Source organism: Primulina tabacum, chromosome 11, assembly GCF_025594145.1.
Source record: "Primulina tabacum isolate GXHZ01 chromosome 11, ASM2559414v2, whole genome shotgun sequence".
Classification (NCBI taxonomy): domain Eukaryota; kingdom Viridiplantae; phylum Streptophyta; class Magnoliopsida; order Lamiales; family Gesneriaceae; genus Primulina; species Primulina tabacum.
In genome coordinates, this window is record NC_134560.1 from 36,102,471 (window position 1) to 36,128,163 (window position 25,693).

At 34.9% G+C, this 25,693-nt stretch overlaps 4 protein-coding genes across 5 annotated transcripts; all 4 read right to left on the minus strand.

Moving 5' to 3' along the window:
* Positions 1–5,084, minus strand: LOC142517680 (calcium-dependent protein kinase 26-like). The gene is made up of 9 exons (XM_075620059.1): positions 4,930–5,084; positions 3,521–4,382; positions 3,292–3,435; positions 3,067–3,219; positions 2,520–2,635; positions 2,147–2,314; positions 1,458–1,682; positions 735–881; positions 1–270 (listed from the first exon to the last, which is right to left on the minus strand). The coding sequence occupies exons 2-8, from the start codon at positions 4,266–4,268 to the stop codon at positions 762–764; spliced, it is 1,674 nt and encodes a 557-aa protein (XP_075476174.1). The 5' UTR covers positions 4,269–4,382; positions 4,930–5,084; the 3' UTR covers positions 1–270; positions 735–761.
* Positions 5,085–6,629: 1,545 nt separating this feature from the next.
* On the minus strand, positions 6,630–13,111 carry LOC142518702 (alpha-1,3-mannosyl-glycoprotein 2-beta-N-acetylglucosaminyltransferase-like). Its single transcript, XM_075621507.1, has 18 exons — positions 12,956–13,111; positions 12,598–12,648; positions 11,306–11,393; positions 10,765–10,827; positions 10,391–10,425; positions 10,229–10,305; positions 10,084–10,129; positions 9,917–9,979; positions 9,687–9,753; positions 9,522–9,590; positions 9,358–9,427; positions 9,190–9,251; positions 8,129–8,219; positions 7,907–8,000; positions 7,499–7,561; positions 7,380–7,418; positions 7,107–7,277; positions 6,630–6,977 (listed from the first exon to the last, which is right to left on the minus strand). Exons 1-18 carry the CDS (start codon positions 13,055–13,057, stop codon positions 6,867–6,869), a joined length of 1,362 nt encoding a protein of 453 aa, XP_075477622.1. The 5' UTR covers positions 13,058–13,111; the 3' UTR covers positions 6,630–6,866.
* Positions 13,112–14,432: 1,321 nt separating this feature from the next.
* On the minus strand, positions 14,433–21,039 carry LOC142517779 (ubiquitin domain-containing protein DSK2b-like). 2 transcript variants are annotated; one of them, XM_075620228.1, is made up of 9 exons: positions 20,935–21,039; positions 20,508–20,773; positions 18,501–19,229; positions 17,641–17,837; positions 17,446–17,559; positions 15,693–15,748; positions 15,002–15,030; positions 14,837–14,932; positions 14,433–14,752 (listed from the first exon to the last, which is right to left on the minus strand). In XM_075620228.1, the coding sequence occupies exons 2-9, from the start codon at positions 20,731–20,733 to the stop codon at positions 14,604–14,606; spliced, it is 1,596 nt and encodes a 531-aa protein (XP_075476343.1). In that variant the 5' UTR covers positions 20,734–20,773; positions 20,935–21,039; the 3' UTR covers positions 14,433–14,603. The 2 variants fall into 2 exon arrangements, with proteins under 2 accessions (XP_075476343.1, XP_075476344.1); XM_075620229.1 differs by lacking the exon at positions 20,935–21,039 and having other exon boundaries at positions 20,508–20,910.
* Positions 21,040–21,973: 934 nt separating this feature from the next.
* Positions 21,974–24,712, minus strand: LOC142518053 (U-box domain-containing protein 15-like). The gene is made up of 4 exons (XM_075620665.1): positions 24,194–24,712; positions 23,977–24,093; positions 23,380–23,808; positions 21,974–23,292 (listed from the first exon to the last, which is right to left on the minus strand). Exons 1-4 carry the CDS (start codon positions 24,494–24,496, stop codon positions 22,192–22,194), a joined length of 1,950 nt encoding a protein of 649 aa, XP_075476780.1. The 5' UTR covers positions 24,497–24,712; the 3' UTR covers positions 21,974–22,191.
* Positions 24,713–25,693: the final 981 nt, after the last annotated feature.

The following is a 25,693-nucleotide window of genomic DNA, read 5'->3' on the forward strand; positions in this document are numbered from 1 at the left end:
TTGTTTCTAAAGTTCTCAGTCTATCTCCATCGCAACAAGAGGTCTGGAAAATTTTGTACATACATGGGATAGTTACCCAGCATCTACTCAATAATGCAACAAATCAACAACACAAATAAAAAATCTTTACATCAATACATAGGAGTATTCCCTGCTCTTTAACAGCAAAACAACTTCAGTAATTTGTAACTCAATCTGATACAAAAAAATAAACTGCACAACACGGAATTCCCCAGAGATACTGCTGATTGTTGATACCTCCTCGACCACCTGTTTGGTACAGTATAATATATCCCTTAGATAGATTGGAAACTAGGTATAATACAACATTAGATTTATCATAACATGACGATAGGCGTGTATACACAATGTAGCTATAGCAGCTCGGATATGACTATAATTATATGAATCTCCAGAAATGAAAGTGAAGAAAATAAACAAAAGGGTTAATGGAAAGTTAAAGTTTTCAAGCTGACATTTTAACTAGTGGCATATTAATCTCTTCAACATATAAAACAAGCCACGTGTGTTACATTCTTTAATTACTTATTCACAAAAATCAACGGACATGCATATATTAAAAACAATACAAGTTTCATTGTAAACTGATCATATTAGTGAAAAGAATTTCCATATTACTTCAGTTGCTATGTGCGTTTTCTTGCAATATCATTAATTACATATGATGTCCTCATAAAGTAAGAAAGTAACATGGCAGAAAAACAGGCAACTACCTGTAAAAGAGGCTTTGAATTATGAAGTTAAAGAGCTCCCAGGGCATCTCTCATGCTAATATTTAAGCTGTTCCGCATAGTTCGCCTCCCAACGCCATTTCCTTTAGTCATCATAGCAACAAACTCCCCATAATCAATCCTTCCATCCTGTACGAACATGTATTCAAAAGTAAACTATATATAACCCATCGAATAAAGTAATAGGAAGGTCAAAACCTCCTGAATAGAACAAATACGAACTAAGAGGCACAACGGCTCCAGCCCTTAAGCATCTCTAGCTCATTTCCAAATCATGGGAGAACTGCTTACAACTAGTCTACATCAACATAGTACCTACTAACTGTTAAAATATGATAAATTGCATATAGTAAACAATAATAACTTGTTTAAAAGAATAATGGTATAAAAGAATAATGGTAAACTCAATAAAAATATCACGTTTCTTGTAAAAATAAAATTAATAATATGTTTGGACACCATTTCATGAAGTAAAATCTTCCGAGTCTGTGTAAGTACACAAACTAGACTACATCAATGAAATGGTAATTGATATTACAGTTCAATTGAATTCCTTTTGAAAAACCTTTAAGCCAGAGTAAGAGATAAGGGCTGAATACATATACAGATAAGTTGTACATACTGTACAGGCAACATTTCTGACTTGCAGTGTTCCACATTCTGAACAAAGGAAACAAGACAGGCCATGATGCTAAGGGGGCTTACGTTGTCTTGATCGACTTCTTTGATAATATCTTCAAGGAAAACATCTGTCATACCATGCTCAACACAAGCTTGTTGAAGTTCATCAACTGTAATATAACCACTCCCATCCTTGTCAAAATATTGGAATGCTGCCAAAAGATGTTCCTCGCGCTCTAGTTTATTCAAATGAATTGTTGCTGCTATAAATTCACCATAGTCAATCGTTCCACTATTGTCTACATCAGCCTGCAACCGTGAAAATAATTCAGAAACAATAATGGCCACAAATCCAATACCGGACTGATGGTTGGCATGCATCAATTTATCAAGGAGCAAGATGAAACTACGAATAAGACAACATAAATATCCAGCGTATAATGAATTTCATTTTTGGTAAGGAATGTAACCACCACTAAGATTTCTAGCTTTTGGAGGACCTTAACTACTGGATTCAGTTAGCATGAAGTCTTAGCAACAAGATCGAAGAAAATCCAGGCACAACCTTCTTTAAAAAAATTCCTTTAAAAAAGTTCTAGGCATATCCTGCTGAATCTTTTATCTTTGACCGTTTTAATCATGATCTCAACCAAATAATACATGAAGAAAAATGACATACTGAGATATAAATCTGGAAAAACTGCAAATGCCATGACTGCATGAAAAAAGAAATTAAGCAAAGAACATATATTGTTGAGAAGAAGTAACCATACTGCATCCATAAGATCACGAATTTCTGTATCTTTTAATGTTGATCCATATTTTCTTAAACCAGCTTTGAGCTCATCAAATGTGATTGCACCACTATTATCAGTGTCCATGGCTCTAAACATCTCTGTCAAGCCAGCAATCTCCTCTTCTGACAAGCTTTCAGCTATCACCTGAAAATTTGTTTTCATTTCATAAATAAATGCTTTAATCATCATGTTTCAGTACACGTGTGAGTAATATTTACATTGATATGGTTCCACAGATTGAAAAAGAAGATGAACATATGCTTAAGATGTCTTCACATGACCAAATTTTCAGTTGACAAAGTCATTGAAAGATCAATATTATAGATTTCATATCAGGTAAATAGCATACCCGCAAAGCCATTTTCTTCAATTTATTCATAGCAGAAAACTGTTTAAGGCGGGAAAGTACGGCTGGATCCAGGGATTTGTCAGGTGCAACACCATTTTCACATATCCAAGGGTGGCCTACATATTAGATATGTGATAAGACAAGGATTATAGGATCATGATCCCACAAAAACCATAGTCAATGTCATGAAAGGAAGTTTCTAACATCACCGTTTCACTATAGCAGGAAACATCAATTGATAGGAAACATCCAAATAATCACAAAGTTGTCGTTATTTTTTATGACACTAAAAGTAGAAATGATCTAAAAAATACAGCAATTACTTGAGTGATTAGATATTTCAACAGTGGAAATCTCGGTTTACAGAAATTCAAGCTGCTCTAGAATAAGGTCAGTAAAAGGTCTCCCAATTGATCAATGACAATGTTCACATGCTCTAGATAACATCACACAAAGAAAAAACATTAAGAAGAAACGAAAGACAGATGAGGAACTCAACTTTAAACAAATAACAGTAGCTCCGACCATCTAGGGGAAGAAAACATACACAATACTTCATGGGCAGTCAACCGGTCTGAAGGTCTCATGCATAACATCTTTCGGATAAGATCCTTAGCACTTTCAGATATCAATGGCCAAGGGTCAGAATTGAAATCTATGTGTCCCTTTAAAACCGCATCAAATATACCCTGTTGATTTTCTGAACAATCGGGATAACCATCAATACATTGCACATGAACATGGATTTGTTATTTGAATAATTACAACTTACCAGCCCAAAATGGTGGCACCCCGCTCAGTAATATGTATAGTATCACCCCTGCTGTCCATACATCTGCTTCTGGACCATAATTCTTCAAAAGAACCTCCGGTGCAACATAGTATGGGCTCCCAACCACATCGGTGAAAATCTGACCTGAAGCATCACACCACATATACATATAGGCAAACAACACAAGGATAAAGTCATAAAACTATCAAATAAGTATTCTAGAGTATACCTGGCTTGAAGAAAACAGATAGACCAAAATCAATTGCTTTAAGAGAGAAATCATCATCTTTATTGACCAACAAAAAGTTCTCCGGTTTAAGATCTCTATGCATAACCCCAAGTGAATGGCAAGCCTCCACGACTCCTACAACTATCTTAGTCAATTCAGCCGCCTTTCTTTCGCTGTAGTGCCCCCTTTGTATTATACGGTCGAACAATTCACCACCAGCACAAAGCTCCATCACAATGTGAACATAAAAGGGGTCTTCGTATGCCCCTATGATGGTGACTATGTTCTTGTGACCAGCCAGATGGTGCATGATCTGAATCTCCCTTCTCACATCTTCAACATCTTCTCTGGAAATAAGCTTCCTTTTTGATATAGATTTACAAGCATATTCAATGCCTGTCGACAACTCAGTGCACAAAAAGGTAGTGCCAAACTGGCCTTGTCCTAATTTACGCCCAAGTGTGTAGAGATCTCGGATATTAGCAGTCTTGTGACCTAACACAAAGTAAGCTTGATTATTAGCACCACGGTTCATGACACTCTCTTTCCTGGGACTGGTGAGGGCTGGCAAATTGGGGTCCTTTTTGTGGTTTTGTTGTGTGTCAACAATGTGCTGCGAGTTCACGGTGGGAGAGTAACTATCAGAAGAGTTAGAAGCGGTGTTCTGTTCAGAGTTTGACTGATCTTCGGGCTGGTTGTACCCCTGTAATGGTGTGCTTCTGAAAGACCCACGGCATGTATTGCCCATGAAACAACAGAATTCCCTTCCCTTATGTTACCTCAAATAGTGCCTTAGCAGCCCTTCCCGCATCCGATTATCTTTCACATTAAATCAAACTGCCCAAATTCTGAAAATTTAACACTGCCAGACAAAGAAACGAAAGGTTTGCAGCATCAGAACCGACCTGTCAGCCTAATTAATGAACAGAACTTAAAAAGCGTTGAAACAGAGGGATAAAACTAAAAATGGCACCAACACCAGCTCTAGAGCCCTCTACCCCGTGCTCGAGAACCAAAAGTCGAAGAAAATTAAAAGGAGAAAGAGAGGCAAACTAAAAATGAAAAAAAAATTCCAAAAAGGGGGTTACAAAAAAACCCATCATGGATCAGATCAGATCGATGACGAAAGAGCAAACAATATGTCAGCAGCAAAATCATACACAATTCAAGAAACGAACAATCTGACTTTCAGCTACAGATCAAGCAAACCAATAACGTAAAATGATTGGGAAAAAGGGCATAAAATACCTACACATGTACGCATGAAACAAACAGTTGAAAAAGATTCAACAAAAGGGAGTGCCTTTATTTCATCTAATCAAAGTTAATTAAAGGGGGAAAAAGACGAAGATAAGCAAGAAAATACATAATGGAACCTTAATCATCATCAGATGAAAGCGAATCTGTACCAGGGAAAAGTAGCCGGAGTAGTCGGAGTCAAATCGTCCTTCTGAATCTATACATGTCCGTAGGAAGTGGTGGACAATACATGAATTGCTGTTGCTTCTGTACAACACATACAGAAAGAATACAGCCTTTTCTTTTCGTTATATAAATTATATATATTACTATTATAATTATAATTATAATTATTATATATCACACTATCTAAATCTATATTACTTTATTAAATTTGAGACACTGAAAGTAACTAACTTTGGTGTCATGGTCTATTTTAATAATTATATATATTAATAAAATTTTAAAAATTTAATGCAAGTTATATATGGTTTAGTGGATAGAGTCATTGATTCTTTGAGTTTAGGTCTTCATTATTTCTTATAATTATATTTTGATCCTCATTTAAATATAAATCAAATAAATTATAAAAAATATTATACAAACACGCAACGCATGCGTCGGTACACTAGGTGTTTATAACTTATAAGGTCTGATTAAATTTTTCATTAATGTAAACAAATCGAGTTTAATTATTAAAGTATGGAGTTTGATTTAATCGAACTTTACGAGTTCAAAAGATGATCACTGATGTAAATGAATTGAGTTTATTTTCACAATAATTTAAATTATGAGAAAAGACAATATTTTGATAAAAATATTTTAAGAAATTATTATTATCTAATAAAAAAAACGCTTGTTTCAACTTCGGTTTCTATTTTGTTATTATTCAATTGCTTTCGATTTTCTGTCTTGATTCTCATTGGAGGAAAAAGACATAACAAAAGGAGTTTCTATTTTATTATTATTCAATTGCTTTCGATTTTCTGTCTTGATTCTCATTGGAGGAAAAAAACATGAGTAGACCTCTTGTAAGACGATCTCACGAATCTTTATATGTGAGACATGTCAACTTTACCGATATTCACAATAAAAAGTAATACTCTTAGCATAAAAATTAATAATTTTTTATGGATGACACAAATAAGATACTCGTCTCACAAAATACGACCCGTGAGACCGTCTCACACAAGTTTTTGTCAAAAAACATAAACAAAAAGATGACGTCTAAATAGATAAATCATGATAACAAATTTTTTTAAAAATTTTTATTTTATTTTCACAATATTTTGATAAATCGTGAGAAAACACTATACTTTGATAAAAGTATTTCAAAAATATTATAATCTAATAAAAAAACCCGTTGAAACAGCGTCTCATTAAATATTAATTAAGTATTAATAAGAGAAGCTTAATGTGTCATTAAATTTTAAATTAAAGCGACAAAGAATTATTCTAAACCGTCAAAATTATTTGGTCATTTTACATTCGACATTAATAGATTACTAGTTACTTTGCACACGTGATACGCGTATATATAATTTTTTTTATCATTACCGATGGACTAAATTAAAATTTGACAAATTATGGAGAGATTAAATTGATATTTGAATTATTGAAATAAAATAAATAAAAATAAAAATGTACGTTGAAATTTAAAAACAAAACAAAAATATAATATTAATATCATTATATCGTATAAGAATAAAGTTAGAAAAAAATTGATATAATTTCTAAATAATTATTATTATATTTTCAACTTTAATAAAATAGATAAATTATTATTGATTTTTATTATTATTATTAAAGGGTCAAAGTCATCCCTGTCCAAATAGTCCGTCAACAAAAGTCTACTGAACCACCACTAGGCTTTTCTTCTTTTCTTTTTTTTTCTGGCCATCATCCCACTAGGCTTAAAGTTACACATCGGACCACAATTCTATTGTAAAATATAATCATGAAAAATAGGGAAAATTTGTGGATTTGTGTTTTAGCAAGAACTCAAAACAAATACGATACTGGTGAATACAAGTTGTCACCGGCATTGAGGAATTCAGTCCGTCAAAGCTCCTAATAATCTTACAGACACCACTTTGCCTTCCAAGTCTTATCTGATTCCCAACTGTTGGAGAGAATCCGGGCCGACTAGGAATACGCGCCTCGGGGGATGATAACGGAAAACTACTACTCCTTTATATGCCGTTCTTGGGACACCATCCTAATTATATATATAACCACGTTAAGGTAAACTGATCGTTTAAAATTAGCGAGGAGATAAATAAGTCAGCTACAGTTCTACATTGGGGATGTAGAAGAAAATCACAACTAAGAATGGAAGAGAACTTACCTTCCATTCTTCAAAGATCCCGAACTGTCTAGCAATGTACTCAAAATCTGATTGGTCTCGGTAAAAGACTCGTACATCACCTTCAATGTTATGTGCCTTAAGAGCAGCATCAGCTCCATGCATTGGAGTCGCTTTTTTAAGCAGTTCAGCGAAGTATTTCGCATACTTGTCCTATAAAAGTAGATCTAATCTCAGTATCTCGATAGACTACGTTCCTCCTAGTCATATCATTGTTGCATGGCATATACTTCACTTGTGAATGCAAGACTTTACCTCCTCCAAGAAGCTCAGGTCCATTGACTTCCAATCAACCTTCGAGACCAGTAAAACACGTTTCAAACGAACGCTAGAACAAGGTGAGCAGGGTAACATGGACCATACAAGTTAAATACCTGGACATCATTCAGTCTGATTGGTTCAAGATATTGTTTGAAAAACTGTCCCATACTGGAACCCTATGAAGAAAAAAATAGGAAGACTGGTAAAAACAAGTTCGACTAAAAAAATGTGACAAGCACTACTTACACACAGCTTCCAAACACGTAACAGACAAGAATTTAACAAGTGAACTTGAGATAAACCCAAAAATCACAGAAAAATTCATGTCAAACATTAAACATATGTTTGGCCGACCCTTCTTTAACAACCCAAAAAAGGTAATAATTGTTTTCCCTGATGGAGATCTCCTAAAAAAAATCAGTCATCATTTACAATTACAGTCAAACTATCTACCAGGATTGAACATATCATAGTAAACACTCTCCTCTTGAAGAAACAGAACATGGATGTGAAATTCTTACATGCTCCCCGAAGTTATATGTTCTGCACACTTCTGGGCGAATGAATTGACGCCCTCTATGATTCTCTTTCAGCCGCAACCAGTCATCCCAGTAAGTGATTGTTTGGTCAAGAAAATGCACAAGACTGAAGTGAAAGATACCACAGAGAAAGAACGAGCACAGATAAAACAATTTAAGATTCTGATGTCAAATATCACAACTATTAAGATGGCTTAAGGATATGCCTTTGGCCATTTAGGAGACAATTCATCCCACATGGATCTAGAGATCATCCATCCAAGACCAGGGAAAAAATCTGAGCGATAAAGAGTATCTGCAAGAGATAGGAAAACAGATACAGAAAGGTCACCCACGTTTGACCAAATAGGTTGTTTAATAATGTAGACCAAAACTAGTGGAAGCTTGCATCTGCTTCAATAATCCACAGATTGTAAAAATTCCCAAATTTGAACTGTACACACATAATGAAATCTCATTTCACACAGTCAATAAAGAAGAATGTCAATCTAGCAGACGAAAGAAAAAGTGATAGTATATCCCATCTCAGCACAAAAAATATGAGAAATAAATTTATAGCATGATTGGTGAGTAGCAAAATGAGGATAGAGGGGAACCTCATGGATTCAAGAAATTCAAAGACAGAACCATGAACAAAGATATATTAATGGATCTGTGATGGAACAAATCTGGTGATATGTTCAAAGCTAAATGGTATAGCATACAGGAACTCAGAGGGCCTCTTCACAAAAATTTAATGATCCTTCAACCAGTCATCCACAATTTAACATTGACACTGAAAAATCACAGGCTTATAATCAATACAATAGTTTTTGAAAAATAAAAAATAGCTTGAACGAATATATGGCACATCATTTGCACATATTTCATACAATAATGATTGTAATCCAATAGATTCACTAAATGACTAAAAGCAATCAAAATCGAATAGCTTATTTTGATTACATGACCAGAAAAACAAACAGGGACTGAGGGAGTTAAAGGGGAAACAACAGAAGTACTAGTCATGTTATACACAAATGAATTATCATTCATTATGAATAATACTCAATATGACCCGTGGTGTGGGAAGTGATAAGAAGAACTAATCTACCCAACCAAGTTTTCTCAAGGAACAATAATGACAAACATAATCAAAGCCCAGAAACACAGTAACAATAACGTTATGTAGAACAATTTCTATTAGTGAAAGGAACATACTAATATTAACGTAGGAACATTTTTGTAAAAGTTTATCAGATCAATAGGAAAACGGAGGAACTTACAAGGATCATGTACAAACTGCTTTTGTCCATTATCGTTCCATGACGAAATCGCCATGATAGATCTATCGTTGGTGCATTACAATCAAATACTAACAATCAAAAATCGATATAGGATGTCAAATTGTCAATGGATCTATAATTCATCATATCTTGTAGAGAACAACTCACTTGTCACGGTCAAGGAGAGCAGCTCCAGCCTCAAAATAATCAAAGAAATCAGGAGCAATTTCCATATCATCTGCAGATGACGGCATGTTCAGTGAAAGAAAGAACCATAGACAAAAAGAAAAACTAAAGAAAAGGAAGTTAAAAAGAATAAAGAAAACAGGAACCTTCAAGAATGATTACTTTGTCAAACTTGTGTTCATAGAACAACTTATCCAGTGCCCATTTATAATGGCCTGATCGGCAAACAATAAGACAGTGTCAGCAAGAGAATCTCTCCTCAAACAGAAAGGACGGCTAATAACAAGATACAAAGTAACAAGTAACTTAACGTGCAATCTGGTAGTAAGCAATCAACTCCCCAGGCCTTTCAGTATGCACTGGTTTATAATCCAAATGCTGGGGCAAATGAAAGTATATTAAAACTGTTGTAGTTGAACAAGAACCAGGAATAAAATTTTAAGACCTTAAAAGTAATCCAGTCCAATGAATAAGCAGGTACTCGAACTGAGTAAGAAATAATTTTAGAATGTAAAAAGATAGATAGAAAGAAAACAAGTGCCTGCATGTACGTTAGCTGATCATAACTCAACGCCTTCTTCTTAACAAGAGGATCTGATCCATCCTGCCAAAAAAGAATGCAAGTATAATTTGCATCTGCCAAGTGCCCCTTGTTCTCAATGAAAAAATTCCAAATTCATGTCAAACAGATGTTTCATTTTTAGCTACCTGTGATATGAAGAGGGGATATCTCGATGCCACAGGAATTTGATACCTAGTAAGAAGAAAGAAAAAAAAAGGATTTAAAGAAAATGTCAGCTGACAGCTAGAAGTGTTGCAAAGCACCAAAAAGATGCATGGAGACACATCATACTTTAGAATAGATTTAATAGTTCTTTCAAGGTAATCGGCACGGTTACAAGCCATAACCACAACAGCTGCTGCTGGAACCTGACAAACAAGTAACTAGTTCGATATATAAGAGTTCAAGAAAATAGCAAATAGCAACACAAAGAAATAAATATTTTCTACAAACCTGTAAATCACCAACCGTTTTCTTGATACCCTTCCCTGAATTTGGATAGAGAAACGATCACACTAATAACAAACACAGGCATTGATCATGGGCAACAAAAGGAAATAGAGGCCCAACATGCAATATAAAATAAAAATAAAAATAAAAATAAAAATAAAGGTGAAAGATAGCAATAACCTAATTATCGAGCCAATCAAGTTGAAGTACCAAAGTCACAGTTTGTATTATTATCCTACTTAATTTGCCTTCGAACCAAGCAGAAGTACAAAATGGAAAAAAGCCAATAAAAAGGACTCATAATAGCTCTTTACATGAACAGCAAGAAAGCAATTAACTAGGTGACAGAGAAAAATAAAGGAACCGTGTAAACATACTTTCAAGATCTTGAACAAGTGCTCTCAACTGTCCACATTCCTTATCTTGACGCTTCCTTTCCTCTGAAATAGTACCATGTCAAAGATAATCACTAATTTTTTCTCAACAATAACACCACATCATCCAATAATAAAAAAAATGAACTTCCTTATCCAGAAATGAGAATAGAGAAAAACATGCGAAAAATAGCAGTGAAACAGACGAGCTGCTTCATCATCCTTGACTGAGCATAAGCATAAAAGATTATACATGAAAACTGCTAAGTGATTTATCTCTTCCCTATTACATAAACAATTTATTTCATATCACGAGCCAAATATGTCCTACATCGTTACGTATAGGCAGTATGTATTGTAGTGATCCCAAACCGGAAAAGCTTACTAATGGATCTTTATGATGTTCCAGGACCGAGAATATCCTTTCTTAAATTTCCAGTTAATGACAGGAAGGCCATTAAAATCTATGGATTTCACAGCAGGATATTGCAACACATTTTTTTAAATCCAGTCATCAGGGAAAGAAGCATAAATGATCAAGCACCTTCAAGAGCAAGAATTTGTCCTTGTTGATGACTGATCTGATCAATGAACAGTCGTGTCTGTCTCGTACACTGATTTTCTGATTCAATCTGTCATCAATACTGTGCATGTTAGGTGTAGTATATCCTATGATATACATGAGACCTTTTGTATGATGGCATACTACAGAAAGTGTAAAGCATTTTTAAAGCGGGTGACTCAATGACACATGAGTCAAATAATAAGGCTATATTAATCAAGAATTCCATTCAGGGAGACGGAGTAAAACATGTTTCATTGTTTGGTTTAAAAAGAAAATATAAAAGAATACCTGAGCAAAACAATATACTTTTATGTATTATTATTTCTAAACATACTTTGATTATTTTTTTATTCATTATAAAGAAAACCCTCCCTATAGTATACTCTTTGGACCAACTAATTTGTTACTACCAGGAAGTTTTATCAGAAGAGCTGCCAAATAGTTCTTATATTGATTAAATTATCCTATATCAATTCTTTAATCAATAAAGCATGTCAAATCTAAGGTATAGACATTATGAAAGAAATAGGCATAGTTCAAAAGCTAGTACCTAATTATTGCTGGAGATATGAAAGTCATCTAAAAAGGCTAAAACTTTCTAATCTCTTCAAATTAAATCATCCATAAATGAATTTTACATTACAAGTCCTATAATTTTGAACCAACACAGTATCTTTCCCTCTCTGTACATCATATCAAAAAGGCCACCCAAGCATTTATTATGGCAATATACCTAAAGTTATTGCGGTAAAAGAACAAGTTTTCTTTATTCGGATCCCAAAAATAATTTTTTCTTAATGACAAGTAGTTCATTATAATTCTAACCCATCCTGAGAACAATTTTTTTTATGACTACACATGGGGGAGGTTGTAAAAGAAAATTACAATAAAATACATCTTTCAAAGATCAGCCAAATCTTCAATTCAATTTTTTTTTCCATATAGCGACAGTGGCTCCCCAATCAAGAATAGAAGGTAAGCAAAGAACGTGTTTCAGTCTGAGAGAACTAGGCATTCAATATTGAGCATCTACATCAGAATATCAAAACCCAAAAACAGGTGTGGAGACGATGGACCACTAATGCCATCAAATGAAGCTATGGAAATTACATTTGTAATTTTGCTAGAAATTTGAATGTCTTTCAGCCCCAAATGCATTTAGTTATTTCTCTCGCACCCCAAAATACAGTTTCTCAAATCGCCCCAACTCATAAGCTTGTCTTATACTAAAATTGAGCATTGGTGTTGAATCAACACAGAGCAAAACGTACAGCATCAGCAAGACGATCAGCATACTCTGATTGAGCGGTGAAAAGACGCATCTGCGGGGGAAGAAAACCGAGTCAATCACGTTAGCAAAATTACTTAAACTCGCAACACCAGCCTTTGCTATAGAAATCAAGCAACCAGCAAACATGAAAAAGGTATAATCATCCTTGTTTGGACAGAAAAAATATCAATACGACTATACGAGTATCCGAAGCAACATATAACTTCATACATCAGTTGGAGGTAGCAAATGAGTAAGTATAATTTTCCTAATGACAGATACAGATCAGAAAAGCATGGGAATGAACAATCAAGCTATTTCTGATGAGAAATCAAAATAAAAGTAAACCTATGTTCGACCTGGATGTAGATGAACGGGACGGCCGCGAATAGGAGGAGGTACCGGTAATCGCAGCACCGGTTCCCCATGCTTACCTTCGTCTTCCCCTCCGCCGTATTCATTTTCCTTTTAGATCACGCATAAGTATTTATAAATTTGAGTACATTTTTATCATCTTCAGCTATCTAATTTCACTCTTTTTTATTACATCATTTTTAGAATCACATGCCCACAAGTCGATATAAAAATGTTCACAACATCAAGTCACAGGAAAAATTGTTTTTATATTATATTTTTTTTATTTTTTATTTTTTATATTATCAAATTTCAGTTTTAGTATGTAATTTTTTTACAATTTTAATTATTTTTTGACGTAACATTGATTTAAAATTGATATGAGCACTTAAAGATGAAAAAATAATAATAAAATTGTCAATATTAAAATATGTTTGATTAAAAACTTAAATTTTATAATACAAAGAACCAAACATAAAAAATAATAATAATTTTCCCTCAAATATATCCAAATAAAATAAATTGATAAACATATATATATGGCATTTTAGAAAAATATTATTATGGTTGAAAAAATATATGATACTGCAAAATATTTATTTTTCCAAAGTTCTGTTAAATTTATTAAGATATTTTAATCTTTTAAATATAAAAATAAAATTTTATTATTTTTATAAGTTCTTTATACAGTGTTTGGTTCTTTCGAAATATGAATTTGGATTTGGATTTGAAAATTCAAGTATTTGAAGTTTCATTTGATGCTTGGTTTAAAATTTAAAAATGACATTTACAAATCCATTTCTTGTTTGGACAAAAAAGGATTCGAATTTGAAATTTTAAAATTTTACTAAGATATCCTTAGAAATCATCTAAATATAAATAAAATTTGATGAGAATTGGATAAAAAATTAATTGTATATTTTTAAAATCCAAATCCCACCAAATTTTATCAAATTTGATGTGATTTAGATATAGTCATTGAAATCCCATTAATTCCCATAAAATTCTAAATAGATCCGAATTATTTTTTTGAATCACCTTGCCAAACAGTAAAAATAGGATTTTGAATCCAAATCTTATGAAATTCTCCTAAATCCTGATTGTCAGTGCTAAATCCTGATTGCCAAACATACTGTTAGAAAAACTCTGTTGAACAATTACGAACGTAACCATCAGAAATGGGGAAAAAAGAAAGAAAAAAGAAACTTGTAAACTCAACAAGACAACATCAAACTCATTGAATATTTTCAAAAATGTTGTCTCTCAATTTCTATTAGACATAATTAATATGTCACTTACTGTCAATTTAAATTAATATGTGCAAATTAAAAGCATATAAATAGTAAAATCGTTGTGAAATTAAGTGTAGCATTTAGCTGGCTAAGTTTAAAGACACCAGTTTTTTTTATTACAACTGTAAAACGCAATTTATACACTGATAATCTTATCAAATAATCTACTATTAGACATAAGATTAAAATGTGGAAAAAAAAAGATTTTGAAATTTAATATAACCATTAATGATAAAATGTTCCGGAAGTGGCCTGGTGTGAAATAATAGCTGTGGAAAAAGAAGATGGTGCATAACAAGTACTATACGCATAACAATCCCCAGGTCTCAAACAAGCTATGTAAGCAAACAAAGTGAACACACTATCGAGCTGCATTCCCCAAAAGTCGTTCCACAGCAGCGTGAACATTTCCTGATGTAGCGCGGAGAGCTCTGATGTTTTCCTCCCTGTCGTAGAAACCCATATCTTGAAGTTGTGATAGTTGCGTCGTATACAGCTCCTCTGGGGGGACTACAGTAACAACCAAGAAAAACTTGTGATTTTGACCAAAACTCTTCAAATAATAACCAACCAAAGTCGGAAAGAGAGTTTAACCATTAGGATTGTTTGTGCTTGGAACATTCAAACCACCACCTCCGAATCCACCAAACAAGTTCATCAGAGCATCAAAACCCATATTGTTTTGGTTTCCTGCATTTTACAGACCAACTAAGCATTTGTGTAAGAATATCTACACGATATTCTAAATTTGGTTCATACCTGTACCCTGATTGGTTTGAGCTCCTTCCCTGAAATATAGACAGACGGGTAATGTTACAACTAATTTCTAAGTTGATCTTGAAAATCTTGGTTTACACCTCCGCAACAGAAGCATCCCAAAAAAGTAAATACTAGGTAGGGCAAAAGCATAAGTAACAAGAATTCTGTATTTAATGCTAATGGGACTTGATAGATGATCTCTTGTTAACATTTAGATGTGAGTTTAATATGCGCTAAAACTGCCAAAGCATAACATACAAGGGAAGATCATCTCAGATTGGTTTAACTGCATTTGTATCAAATTTAATGGCGATCCAATGAAGAATTAACTTCCTGACATAATTTAAAAGAACTCAAACACAGATACTTGAAATTAATTTCCAACACCCAATGAAAAAACACAATCTACTACTAATTGCAAGGCTTAATGGAAATAAGTAAGCAACAACAAAGTACTGCATTATCTGTAAGTACTGCATGACTGAGCAGGATTAAAGAGAAAAAATTTACTATTCGACTAAATGAAGGCAATAGTCATAAACAGCAGAAAACATTAAATAATTACTCATATGCAAGGATAGCTGCGTTGATAAACGTTTTATGCAGACAACTAGATCCAAGTCATCAATATCTGAAAATGAAATAACATAAAACAGAAACAAATAATTGAAAACAGGAGTTTCACACTCACGGGGTGGATTGCTGCCGACTAAGTTGAGAGAGTTGTTGCTGCAAAGCCATCATTTGCTGAGACAAAAACAAAGACACTGAAAAAAGGAGAGCAAACAGTCTAATAACCTACATTGAAACTCATACACACTATATATTTATTCTCCACCAGCTGTAAAACTGCACCATTCACAACAGATCTTTTGACATGAAGAACCAACTGGTCAAGTATGAGTTTTAATCCTGATTGACCTAGCATCTTATAGAGATGAATTGATGCTTTTCAAGGAAATTATCAACATTAAAGTATGCAACAATGCTAAAGTTAGTTTTAACAATGTGACAAATATAGACTATAGTATTAATAAATAACTGAAAATATGGTAGATACTATATTTATACACTTAACTGTAGATAGAGAGTGGGCTAGGAATCTCCATCCAAAAGTTTTAACATTTTCTGTAAATTTTCTACAAATACACCGCGACTGTAAATAATGAAACACTGATATGATTTAGTTGTATATAGCATAACAGTCACAATTAGTATAATGCAAAAACATCACAATAATTTGGGAGTATTGACTAAAAATATTGTCCAACCACGTAATTCTTCAATTTTTATATGGCCTTATTACACAGAAAAAATTTATATGTCAGTTTACATGTCAGATTAACACATCCCGAGGTGCATAATAAGCTAATATCTGATCTTGTATAATTTATCAATTATAAAATGAATCAAGAACAGTTCATTGTTGTCACTTGTCAGTTATCACTCAGACTAAACTAATTAAACCTAGTTCGATTTTCAGTGTGCCGATGTTGAACTACAACAGCCCAAACCAGAAAAAAGTGTTATCCCTAGTGTTGCTAAAGGGGCGCCTAGAGTGTGAGACTCATCAGGCCCAAGCCAGTGGGCCTGAAAACACCTCTGACACACTAATATTGAAGAGGCACTCGCCTCATCATGTCAGATGCCCCTTAGTTCAGGCTCAAAGACCACTTGCCTAATTTTTTAAATTTTTTTGTTATATTGGTTTTGGATAATTAACTTCAATGCATGGTAGCCCACAATCATTACAAGCCTCCAATCAGAACCTATCCTGCGACAACTCCGGCAATTTTATATAGCATTTTTAGGCTTCTTTGAGTGGTATTTGCTATCTTCTTTAATTTCTTTTCCTATTTATTTGTAAATATTTAGAAAAAATTCTTGCTACTCTAATTGTTTGCAAATAATTTGGGTTTTATTGGTTGAAGTTCTTATTTTGAATCGAATATTTATCACTACATCTAAAAATCTTAATTCGGTTGCTTAAATTCCTAATTTGTGTTATACCTCAAAGTTTATAACCAAATATTAGTTTAAGGCTAAAGTTTGTTGTTTATGCCTTATGTTTGAATGCACGTATACTCTTTTATCTTGTAATGCTTATGCGCCACATATTTTATTAACAAACATAATAGTATAAAATAATGAGAGGAAGAAAACCTTTATCTTCAACAATCAGTATTACACCTGAGTTGTTTGCATGCATAAACGACTTCCTAACTTACATTCATTTCATTAACTGAATAAACTGTCAGTTTAATAACTAACAAATTAACCAATCGTTTGGGTACAAAATCTTTTGTCGGCATACACCTTGAGTCTCGGGCTCCAAGATCCCTTGGCACATGTTCTGCCCTTAATAACTTCGGTTATATCTCAATTAAATTAAAAATAAAAATATCTGCTTGCTGAGAAAGAATAAAAGTGCTTATGAGGCACACCTGCATCATTTCAGGAGAGGTCAACTCACGAACAAGCTCAGGGTTTTGCATCATTTCTCTCAACTGAGGGTTCAAATCAAGCATGCTGCGAAGTTGAGGATTTAAACCTAGGATCTGCAATCAAGTTGTAGCTCACGGAAAAGTAGCGCCAAGTAAAGTTACTAAATCAATTTATTAAAGTATAAATGGTTGTACTTGATCCATGTACCGGGGATTAGAAAGCAAATTTTGCATCATCTGCGTCACGGACGGATTCTGCAATAATTGATTGAATAAAGAGGGATCTGGCATGCCCATTTGCTCCAATCCAGGTATGCCAAGCCCCCTTACCCCAGCAGTAGGGGGTAGTCTCGCATCACCAGTTGGATTAGCATTATTTGATTGGGAACCGCCTAAAATATCCCATTAAAAGCTCAGTTAGAAAGCTTCTTAAAAGACAGAAAGAAACAACAGTATTACACGAACTAGAGAAGGGAAAAAATCTATTGACCAAAATACGAATCTACTGTGTTTATTGAACAGTTCCTACACAACCAAGTAGGAAGGCTCTATAAGTTTTATTTCTTCATCTGGTTGAGCAAGTAAAGCATGGAAAATATAATAACACAGACAAAACATTACCAAACCTAAATAAATACATAAACCACCAGCTGAGGATACGGCATGAGGTGCAGGATGAACGCTGCTTCAACTAGATCCGAAAATTGTAGGATAACTAGGGTTGGCAAGACATAAAAGGGGAACCAAAGAGCAGAAAACAGACAATCACATCAAATGGGGAAAGGAGATACATGGAAAATCATTTTCACTTCAAATTTTCCAGATCAGTAACTGGAAAATCAAGAAAATGGACATGAAAAGTAAACTAAAACTTGAGAAATAGCTAAAGAGCACAGCAGTTAAATAAAAACAGTAAGAGTGAAAAATTGGAAACAAATGTTGCTATTGCCTATATATAACTATTCCACCAAAGATATTAAAGCCGAGAATTTTACAAAGCAAAATAAAAAAATTGCAAGCATAAGCTTTTAAGATTTAATCAATTCGTATCTCACCAGAATTACCCCATGGGTTGGGAAGTGGGTTGCTGTTTGGAATTGTGGTTCCTGTGGTCGTGTCAGGACAAGTGGCTGAAGAATCAGACCCCTCTGGATTTTGAGCAGTACCTTGATTCCTCAATAGAGCTGCAAATGGATTTGATGCCACATCAGTTCCAGTGCCACCACCCATTGTTGTTGCGTTTAAAAGGGGTTCTTGGACATTTTCATACATGCGCCTGAGCATATTAAATCCCTCGGGAGAAGATTCAATATTACTCATGGCCCTGTCAGTGTTCCGCATCATCTCACGCATCAATTCTGGATTCCGTGCAGCTTCAAGTGTTTGCCTAAGGATACTGGGATCATTAAGAATATGAGAAAGTTCAGGATTCCGGTCCATGATCTCACGCATTTGAGGGTTACTCATAATTAAGTTGCGCATAACATCAGGGTTGTTCATTAGGCTTTGGATCGCAGGGGTGTTCATTATCTCCCTCATCATGTTAGGGTTCTGAGTTAGCTGTTCCTGCAACTGTTCAAACTCAGGAAGCCCAGTTCCAAACAATCCAGATGCCCCTGTCCCACCAATTGTCCCTAAACCAAGCCCAGGAAACAATGAAGCACCGCCATCAGTAAGCCCAGCGCCCCCATTATTGGGGGCAGCACTTGGAGGAGCAGCAGAGGGCGGTGATGCAGCAGGTGCAGAACCACGGACCATATGGACAGTGTGATCTGCCTGCAAACCTATTTAAGAAAATAATGAATCCTTTATGATACATATAAGGACAAGTATTAGAAGCATCAATATTAAAAAAAATATGGAAATATGAGGGGGAAATACTTTGACAGATGCGTTCAACTCAGATTTTTTTGGGCAACAAGAGATAAAAGAGGTGATTGGAAAAGATATACTTTCCTTGAGATTCAGAAATACATTACACAAGTCAACAAGTTAAATACAATTGATTTTGCATGACAAACAGTGAAGAAAAAGGATTGAGCAATATGGTGTTTGAAATCAATATTTGACAAGCAAAAGATATGTGGCTTAAAGATTTTAGATGGAAATATTCAAGGAAGAAAAATGTTTTTAGCTTTTGTTCTTTGTTGTTGAAAAGGGAAAAAGTGAGGACAGGCACCAGACAAGCACACTGCTTTCAAATTTCAACACAAGGGACATCTCCTTTTTCTTTCAGCTAACAACGCTCTTATACTTTTTTAACGAGGATCTCTATCGGTAGCTATTACAAGTGAATATTTATGTCCTTCTCGAAAGGCTTTAACGAACAATACACGAAATAGAAAATCAAATGGTTCAACCATCATGGGAAAGGTGACACAAACTAAATTCTCATTTTCAGGCAATGCTATACCAATTACCAACTAAAAATGCCCTAATTTGACAACCACAACGTGATTCCAGTAATGGAACACCTCTCTTAGCATGCATTATGAATTCATCAAGCATATCTTAATCTCGTTTGTACAAAGACCTAACAAAGATTAAAAATCGAGAAGTTTAGATTTCAAATTCCTGGTCAAACAAAGGACATTTTGCTAAATATTCCCCTCATTCGTCTATTGTCTTTCATTCACTTGACGCCCAGTTTGTATTTAGGCAAGTTCATAACTAATTCCAACCTACACTTCCGGGATTACAGGAACGACTAATTTGAATTCCAAATCATATTGGCGCATCTATTTATTTAGCTGAAAATGCAAACAATCACAAAAAAATAATGTCACAATCTAGTCATCAAACACAAAGCATGCAGGCGTATCAACATAGGGACCACGGACAAAGTATAATTTATCCATGTAAACCCCAACCTAAATCCTCAAAACACCAAATCTTAATCTAAACATTTAACAAACGCAAATTTTCAAAAACCAATAATTTCAATACTTCGCGAAACGCGAGATAACTACATGATAACACAACATCAAAATTCATTTATAGCTAAAAACAGGGAGATTTATAAAAAAAAAACAACAACAAGGTAGCAGTTTAGAATAGCATACCAAAGCTCATGAGGGTTTGGTCGTCCTTCAAGATCCGACCTTTGTAAATCAACCGTTGTTGTTCAGCAGGGATATCGCAATTCTGCGCCAATAGACCTTTGAACTCCGCCACCGTGGATTGGAGAGACGTCCGCACCGAAAATTTAGAGCCGTTAGAGCATCGGATATTGATATTCACCTCCTCCCCTCCCACAACGCCGGCGCCTGTCTCTCCCTCTGTACTCATTGGATTTTTTCTCGACAAGCTCGATCCCTAATTGAAAACCCTAACAAATGAGAAGGATCGCAATTGTTAAATTGATTGCAACAACTTCCAGTTTAGCAAATCAGATTGTGATTGAAGATCAAATTAATCCATCAGAATCATATAATCTATACACATATATATACACACATATATACAGAGAGAGAGGTGGGAGACGCATACCGAAGAGGTGATTTTCTTTTTTTTTCTTTTTTTTGATCAGGGTAGACTAGAGAGAGGAGGAGGTTAGTTTGGTTGACCTTTTGGTCGGAATATTCCTTGAAGCTCTTGCGTGTGGAGGATAAAAACGTCATTTCATACCACCTATATGTCGACAAGTGCATATTTTAAATCTGTTATTATATTTTATTTTTGGTTTGTATTTTATTTAAGGAGAATTTTGGTTTTTATTTTAGATAAAAAAATTTTGTGAGATTGGTCGTATTTTATGAGACAGATATCTTATTTGAGTTATCCATGAAAAAATATTATTTTTATGTTAAGAATATTACTTTTTATTGTGAATATCGGTAGGATTGACATGTCTCACAGATAAAGATTCGTGAGATCGTTTCACAAGAGACCTACTTTTTATTTTATTATGGTCAAATTCTAGAATTTTTCTTTTATTTTTTCTTTTTTTAAAAAAAAAATTTAGCCAATGGTCTCCAATAGTTTGGAGGAGGAGTTAGGAGGGTAATGTATGAATGCAAGAAAGAAAAGAATTCACATATTTTGTTTACTTATTATTATTATTGTTTGCTCCAAGAATTTGTGATACACATTCCGTCCAAGCTATTATCTGTCTGTTTTTTTTATGTAATTAGATATATGAAATTTAAAAAGTATATTTGTAGTAGTAAATTTTGGTAAAATGATAAATATTTGATTTTATTAATATTTTAAATTTTCACTTTTTTAAATTCATCTCAAATTTATCTCCAATAATATACAGTCATTTACTAATTGCGATTTATAAAAATAAAATCATCTTTTATGTCAGTTCAGTATCACCTGCTTTCTTGAATTTTCAAATTTATTATATTTATAATATAAGTATGTCTTTTGTAACATGATATTACATATTTTTATTCGTGAGACGGTCAATCATACTCATATTTACAATAAAAAATAATATTTTTTCATTGGTGACCCAAATACAATATATGTATCACAAAATCGACATGTGAGACCCTCACGAGCTCGATTATAGAACTTGATATTAGGCATAATAAACTTTTCCAGCCAAGATCATGACATACAAAAATATTAGATAATGCTCACAGTGATATTAACATGGTACAAAAGTAAGAGTCATCATTTCCAACCACCATATCAATACATGGTATCATATATTCATAAAACAATCCCCAGGCAGTGAATTGAACTGGGTGAATTCAGGAGGGATCCATGGATTGTGCCCAAAGGAATTTGAAAAAATCATACAAGAAATCTTGATTTTGGTATTGGAACAAAGGGTATGTGCTCATTCTTGCTTATCAGGTGCAACAGAGAATGCGCTTTTCGTCGAGCTCGGTTTGTGCCACATCTAGTCATCTCTATCAAATGCTCGTACACCCCATACTGCAATGCTCCTAGTAAACACGACGAGCTATTCGAACCCAGCTCTAGTATAACAGCTGCAGCACATTCTTTGTTCTTAGGCGTCCCATATCTGACTAATTCGACCAGAGTTCGGATAAACGGTAGTTTTCCAATCTCGTTCAGTCCTTCTTGATGAGATGCGATGAGCAACAAAATGGAGAGCGATTCGTCAACCATGTCCAAACTCTTATCTTCAAGTATATGAAGCAATGGTGGTATTATACCTGCCTCTATGGCTCTTGTTCGGTTAGATTGGTCGAGTACCAGGCTAAAAAGTGCGGTGGCTGCATCCTTTTTCCCTCTGTTAGTCCCACTTCTCAAGAGATCCACAAGAGGTGGAATCCCATTAGAGCATCCCACAATAACTTTGTTCTCATCAAGAACAGATAAACTGAACAATGCTGCGGCGGAATTTTCTTTGGCCTCTTGTGTTCCACACATCAGAACTCTAACTATAGCAGGAATGGCTCCTCCTCTAGCTATGAGTCTCTTGTTTGACTCATCAAGCGACAAGTTCAATAGAGCAGTAACAATGTGTTGTTGGGTCTCGGAATCATCTGCGTATGATAACGATGATAGGAGAGAGATCAAGGGGGGGATGCCTCCACTGTTTGCGAACAAAATTCTACTGTCGGCACTTTCTTTGGATAGGATGCGAATCCTGAAAATAGCGTCCCTCTGCACGTTAGCTGGCGGCAAATACAAGTTTTGGACTAATGAAGAGATTTCCTCGGCAAGTGGTGAAGACGCAATGTCGGGTTCGTCGCATACCTCCTTCTTGGGGAGGTCGTAGCTGTTCTTTTCGCACCATTGGAGAATAAGATTGCGGAGGGCCAAATTTGGAGCCAGTGTCAAGTAATTCAACTTTTGGCCCGTTTTTGGGCATGTCCTGTGACCTGAACTCAACCACTTCCGTATGCTTTCCCGCTCATAAGTCTGAGAAAATAATGAAGCAAATTATTAAATACATAAGCATATAAACTACACTCCACATTTCATGGTGGTGAATAGCGTAGGAATCACCTGGCCAGTCGCAATGATAACAGGATCTGCCATAATCTCGAGACTGACTGGGCAGAGGAATTCATGAGGGATCATCAAAGATTTACACTTCTCTAAGCGTCTCATCGACAGAGGTCCATCAAGAGCACAATTATTTTCATCAATTCCAATTGTTTGCTTAAATTTTTGTAGCAAATCCACAACCTGTTGGATGTTCTCTGAATTAAGTGACCCTTTGGCCTTAACAAGTTTTCTCACAGCCGTGGTTTCTGCCTTGAGATCTTCTACGGTATGCAACTCCAACTTCTTGGCCAGCCTCTCTATTACCGCGCCATCTACATTCCGGTCGTCGTTCCCTGAAAATACAATCATCAAGTCCATTGCAAGTTCAATATCTTGAGTTTCTGACCTCCTTTTGGCTCGTTTCAGTTGCATATGCATCAGCTCAACCTGACAAATCCGACAAATCAAATAATGATTACACATATGATCCTCAGATTTCTGCAAATACTTCAAGATAAACAAGCTATAAATAACTTCATTCGGCCCAACAGTACTAAATCACAGACCACGCCGTATGTAAAACAAAGAAGAAAAGGAAATGTAGAATTAAATTACTTGTTCTCTGACTTCTTCGGAGATCCCAAGCTTCTCATAAGGCATATCATTCAGTGCATGGTTTATCTTATCGTAAACAGCTTGAAATCTGCTCGAGACTGCCTCACTCTCCATGGCCTAATATTGATTCAAATCAAGAAAATAAAATTTGTTATCACAAGGGCATGCAGAGTAATCCAAAGATTATGATCAGGAGTAGAGTCAAGAGGATTCTAACAAGAAAAATCTTGCTTCCAGAGATACAAGTCTTGAGCAATTTCTTAGCAGCCAACAATGATTGATTCAAACTATTCAAATAACATAATGCCTCATCAGATTCGAGCTCTTCCAGAAGAGGGATCAGAAGCCTCAGCCTCCTCACCAAGTTTAAACACTCCTTCCTCTGTGTTTTTCTGAACCCCCCATAAGATCCCACATTCTCAACCATCTGTACCATTTGCTTCACCAGATTCCCCTCCCCCATCGAGCAACCCAATACTCCGCTGTTCTTATCTTCAATCCCACTCCCTTCGAATTCCATCGAAGTCTGGCAGATCACTGCAAACAAACTTCGATATTTGTAATGGCTGTAGCCAAGCTAAGGGAATGCCACCTCAAATTTTCACTCAAGTTCTACATTCTAAAAATCCACGATGATGCTTTAATCTGCTCACTTTCAACAGTAGGTTTTTTCCTATGTTTTCGCTCGGTGTTTGTGGAATTTAAGGATAAGAATTCAGGGCAGAGTGTACTTCCATTTTTGGTGGGCTAATGTACATGAGGTGGTGAATTGAAAGCGGCTGGGCCACGCGGTTTCGGTATGGACATGTTCGACGCGTCTTCACATGCATGCACGGGCAGCGGACCAGGGCTGACTATTAATTCATTTTTCTCGTTTCTTGGCCCCATCTTTTGCTTTCTTTATCCTCATTTCTTGAGATTTTCTTGGACAACAAATCTATGGGTGGACCCCTTTTTCTTTCTGCATTTTTAACCGCTAGACTTAAAGTTGTGCCAATATCAATGGCTGTCAATGATTTGGACCGTAAAGTCAGGAAAATGGAGAAAAGGACCCATATCTTAGCTGCTACACACAGACTAATGCCAAATGACCAGAGCAAGAGAAGCACAAACACAATAAATGTATCTATCCAGGCATCTTCAATTTTAACAAGTGTGAAGGAAGATTTTCGTACTTATCAGGATGATTTGCAAGAACAGATTTATACAGAATAGTTTCTTACAAAATAGACCTCAAAACATGTGATGAAACATGTTGCATTATGTATAAACGTGGGATTTATTTGTTTTTTTAAAACCTTTTCCTTGAAGGAATTTAGTTATTGGTTGTGGTATTTGCTTGGTTCCTTCTTCTATGCACTAACAAATACAAATTTCCCCCACTTTTCCACCACTCTCCCACCATTTTACACGTTTCCACTCACCCAATATAAAAGAAATCCCAAGATGCCACATGAACACTTATTTGTTGATTATTCAAAAGAAAATTGGAAAAAGCATCCAATGATATAAAAATATTAATCTGTCGATAATGCCACATGCACAACCAATAATTGACATCAAAAGCCAAATTTTTTTTAAAAAATTAAAAATAAAAATCACCTAGCCAATTGCATCGGGTTCAAAAGTCGAGGCCCACTCATTTGCTCTCTTGTTCTCTCTTTTTCAAGTGAGCCCATATACAGTTAGCCCAATATAAGTCCAAGTTTGGCCCAAA

Bases quoted from the DNA above. Each gene is read 5' to 3' on its own strand.
- LOC142517680 (XM_075620059.1), bottom strand. From the start codon at position 4,268: ATGGGCAATACATGCCGTGGGTCTTTCAGAAGCACACCATTACAGGGG. The intron at 3,436-3,520 runs GTATACTCTAGA...GTGATGCTTCAG, and splicing joins ATCTGTTTTCTTCAAGCCAG to GTCAGATTTTCACCGATGTG. The intron at 882-1,457 runs GTAAGCCCCCTT...ATGTTCGTACAG, and splicing joins AAGAAGTCGATCAAGACAAC to GATGGAAGGATTGATTATGG.
- LOC142518702 (XM_075621507.1), bottom strand. From the start codon at position 13,057: ATGAATACGGCGGAGGGGAAGACGAAGGTAAGCATGGGGAACCGGTGC. The intron at 10,426-10,764 runs GTATGTTTACAC...ATCCAAATTCAG, and splicing joins ACTTGTTCAAGATCTTGAAA to GGAAGGGTATCAAGAAAACG. The intron at 8,220-9,189 runs GTAAGTTCCTCC...TATCTCTTGCAG, and splicing joins GCAGTTTGTACATGATCCTT to ATACTCTTTATCGCTCAGAT.
- LOC142517779 (XM_075620228.1), bottom strand. From the start codon at position 20,733: ATGAGTACAGAGGGAGAGACAGGCGCCGGCGTTGTGGGAGGGGAGGAG. The intron at 19,230-20,507 runs GTATGCTATTCT...TTTCTTAAATAG, and splicing joins CCAAACCCTCATGAGCTTTG to GTTTGCAGGCAGATCACACT. The intron at 15,031-15,692 runs GTGAGTGTGAAA...TCTATATTTCAG, and splicing joins AGTCGGCAGCAATCCACCCC to GGAAGGAGCTCAAACCAATC.
- LOC142518053 (XM_075620665.1), bottom strand. From the start codon at position 24,496: ATGGAATTCGAAGGGAGTGGGATTGAAGATAAGAACAGCGGAGTATTG. The intron at 23,809-23,976 runs GTAATTTAATTC...CGGATTTGTCAG, and splicing joins CCGAAGAAGTCAGAGAACAA to GTTGAGCTGATGCATATGCA. The intron at 23,293-23,379 runs GTGATTCCTACG...TTATTTTCTCAG, and splicing joins TTATCATTGCGACTGGCCAG to ACTTATGAGCGGGAAAGCAT.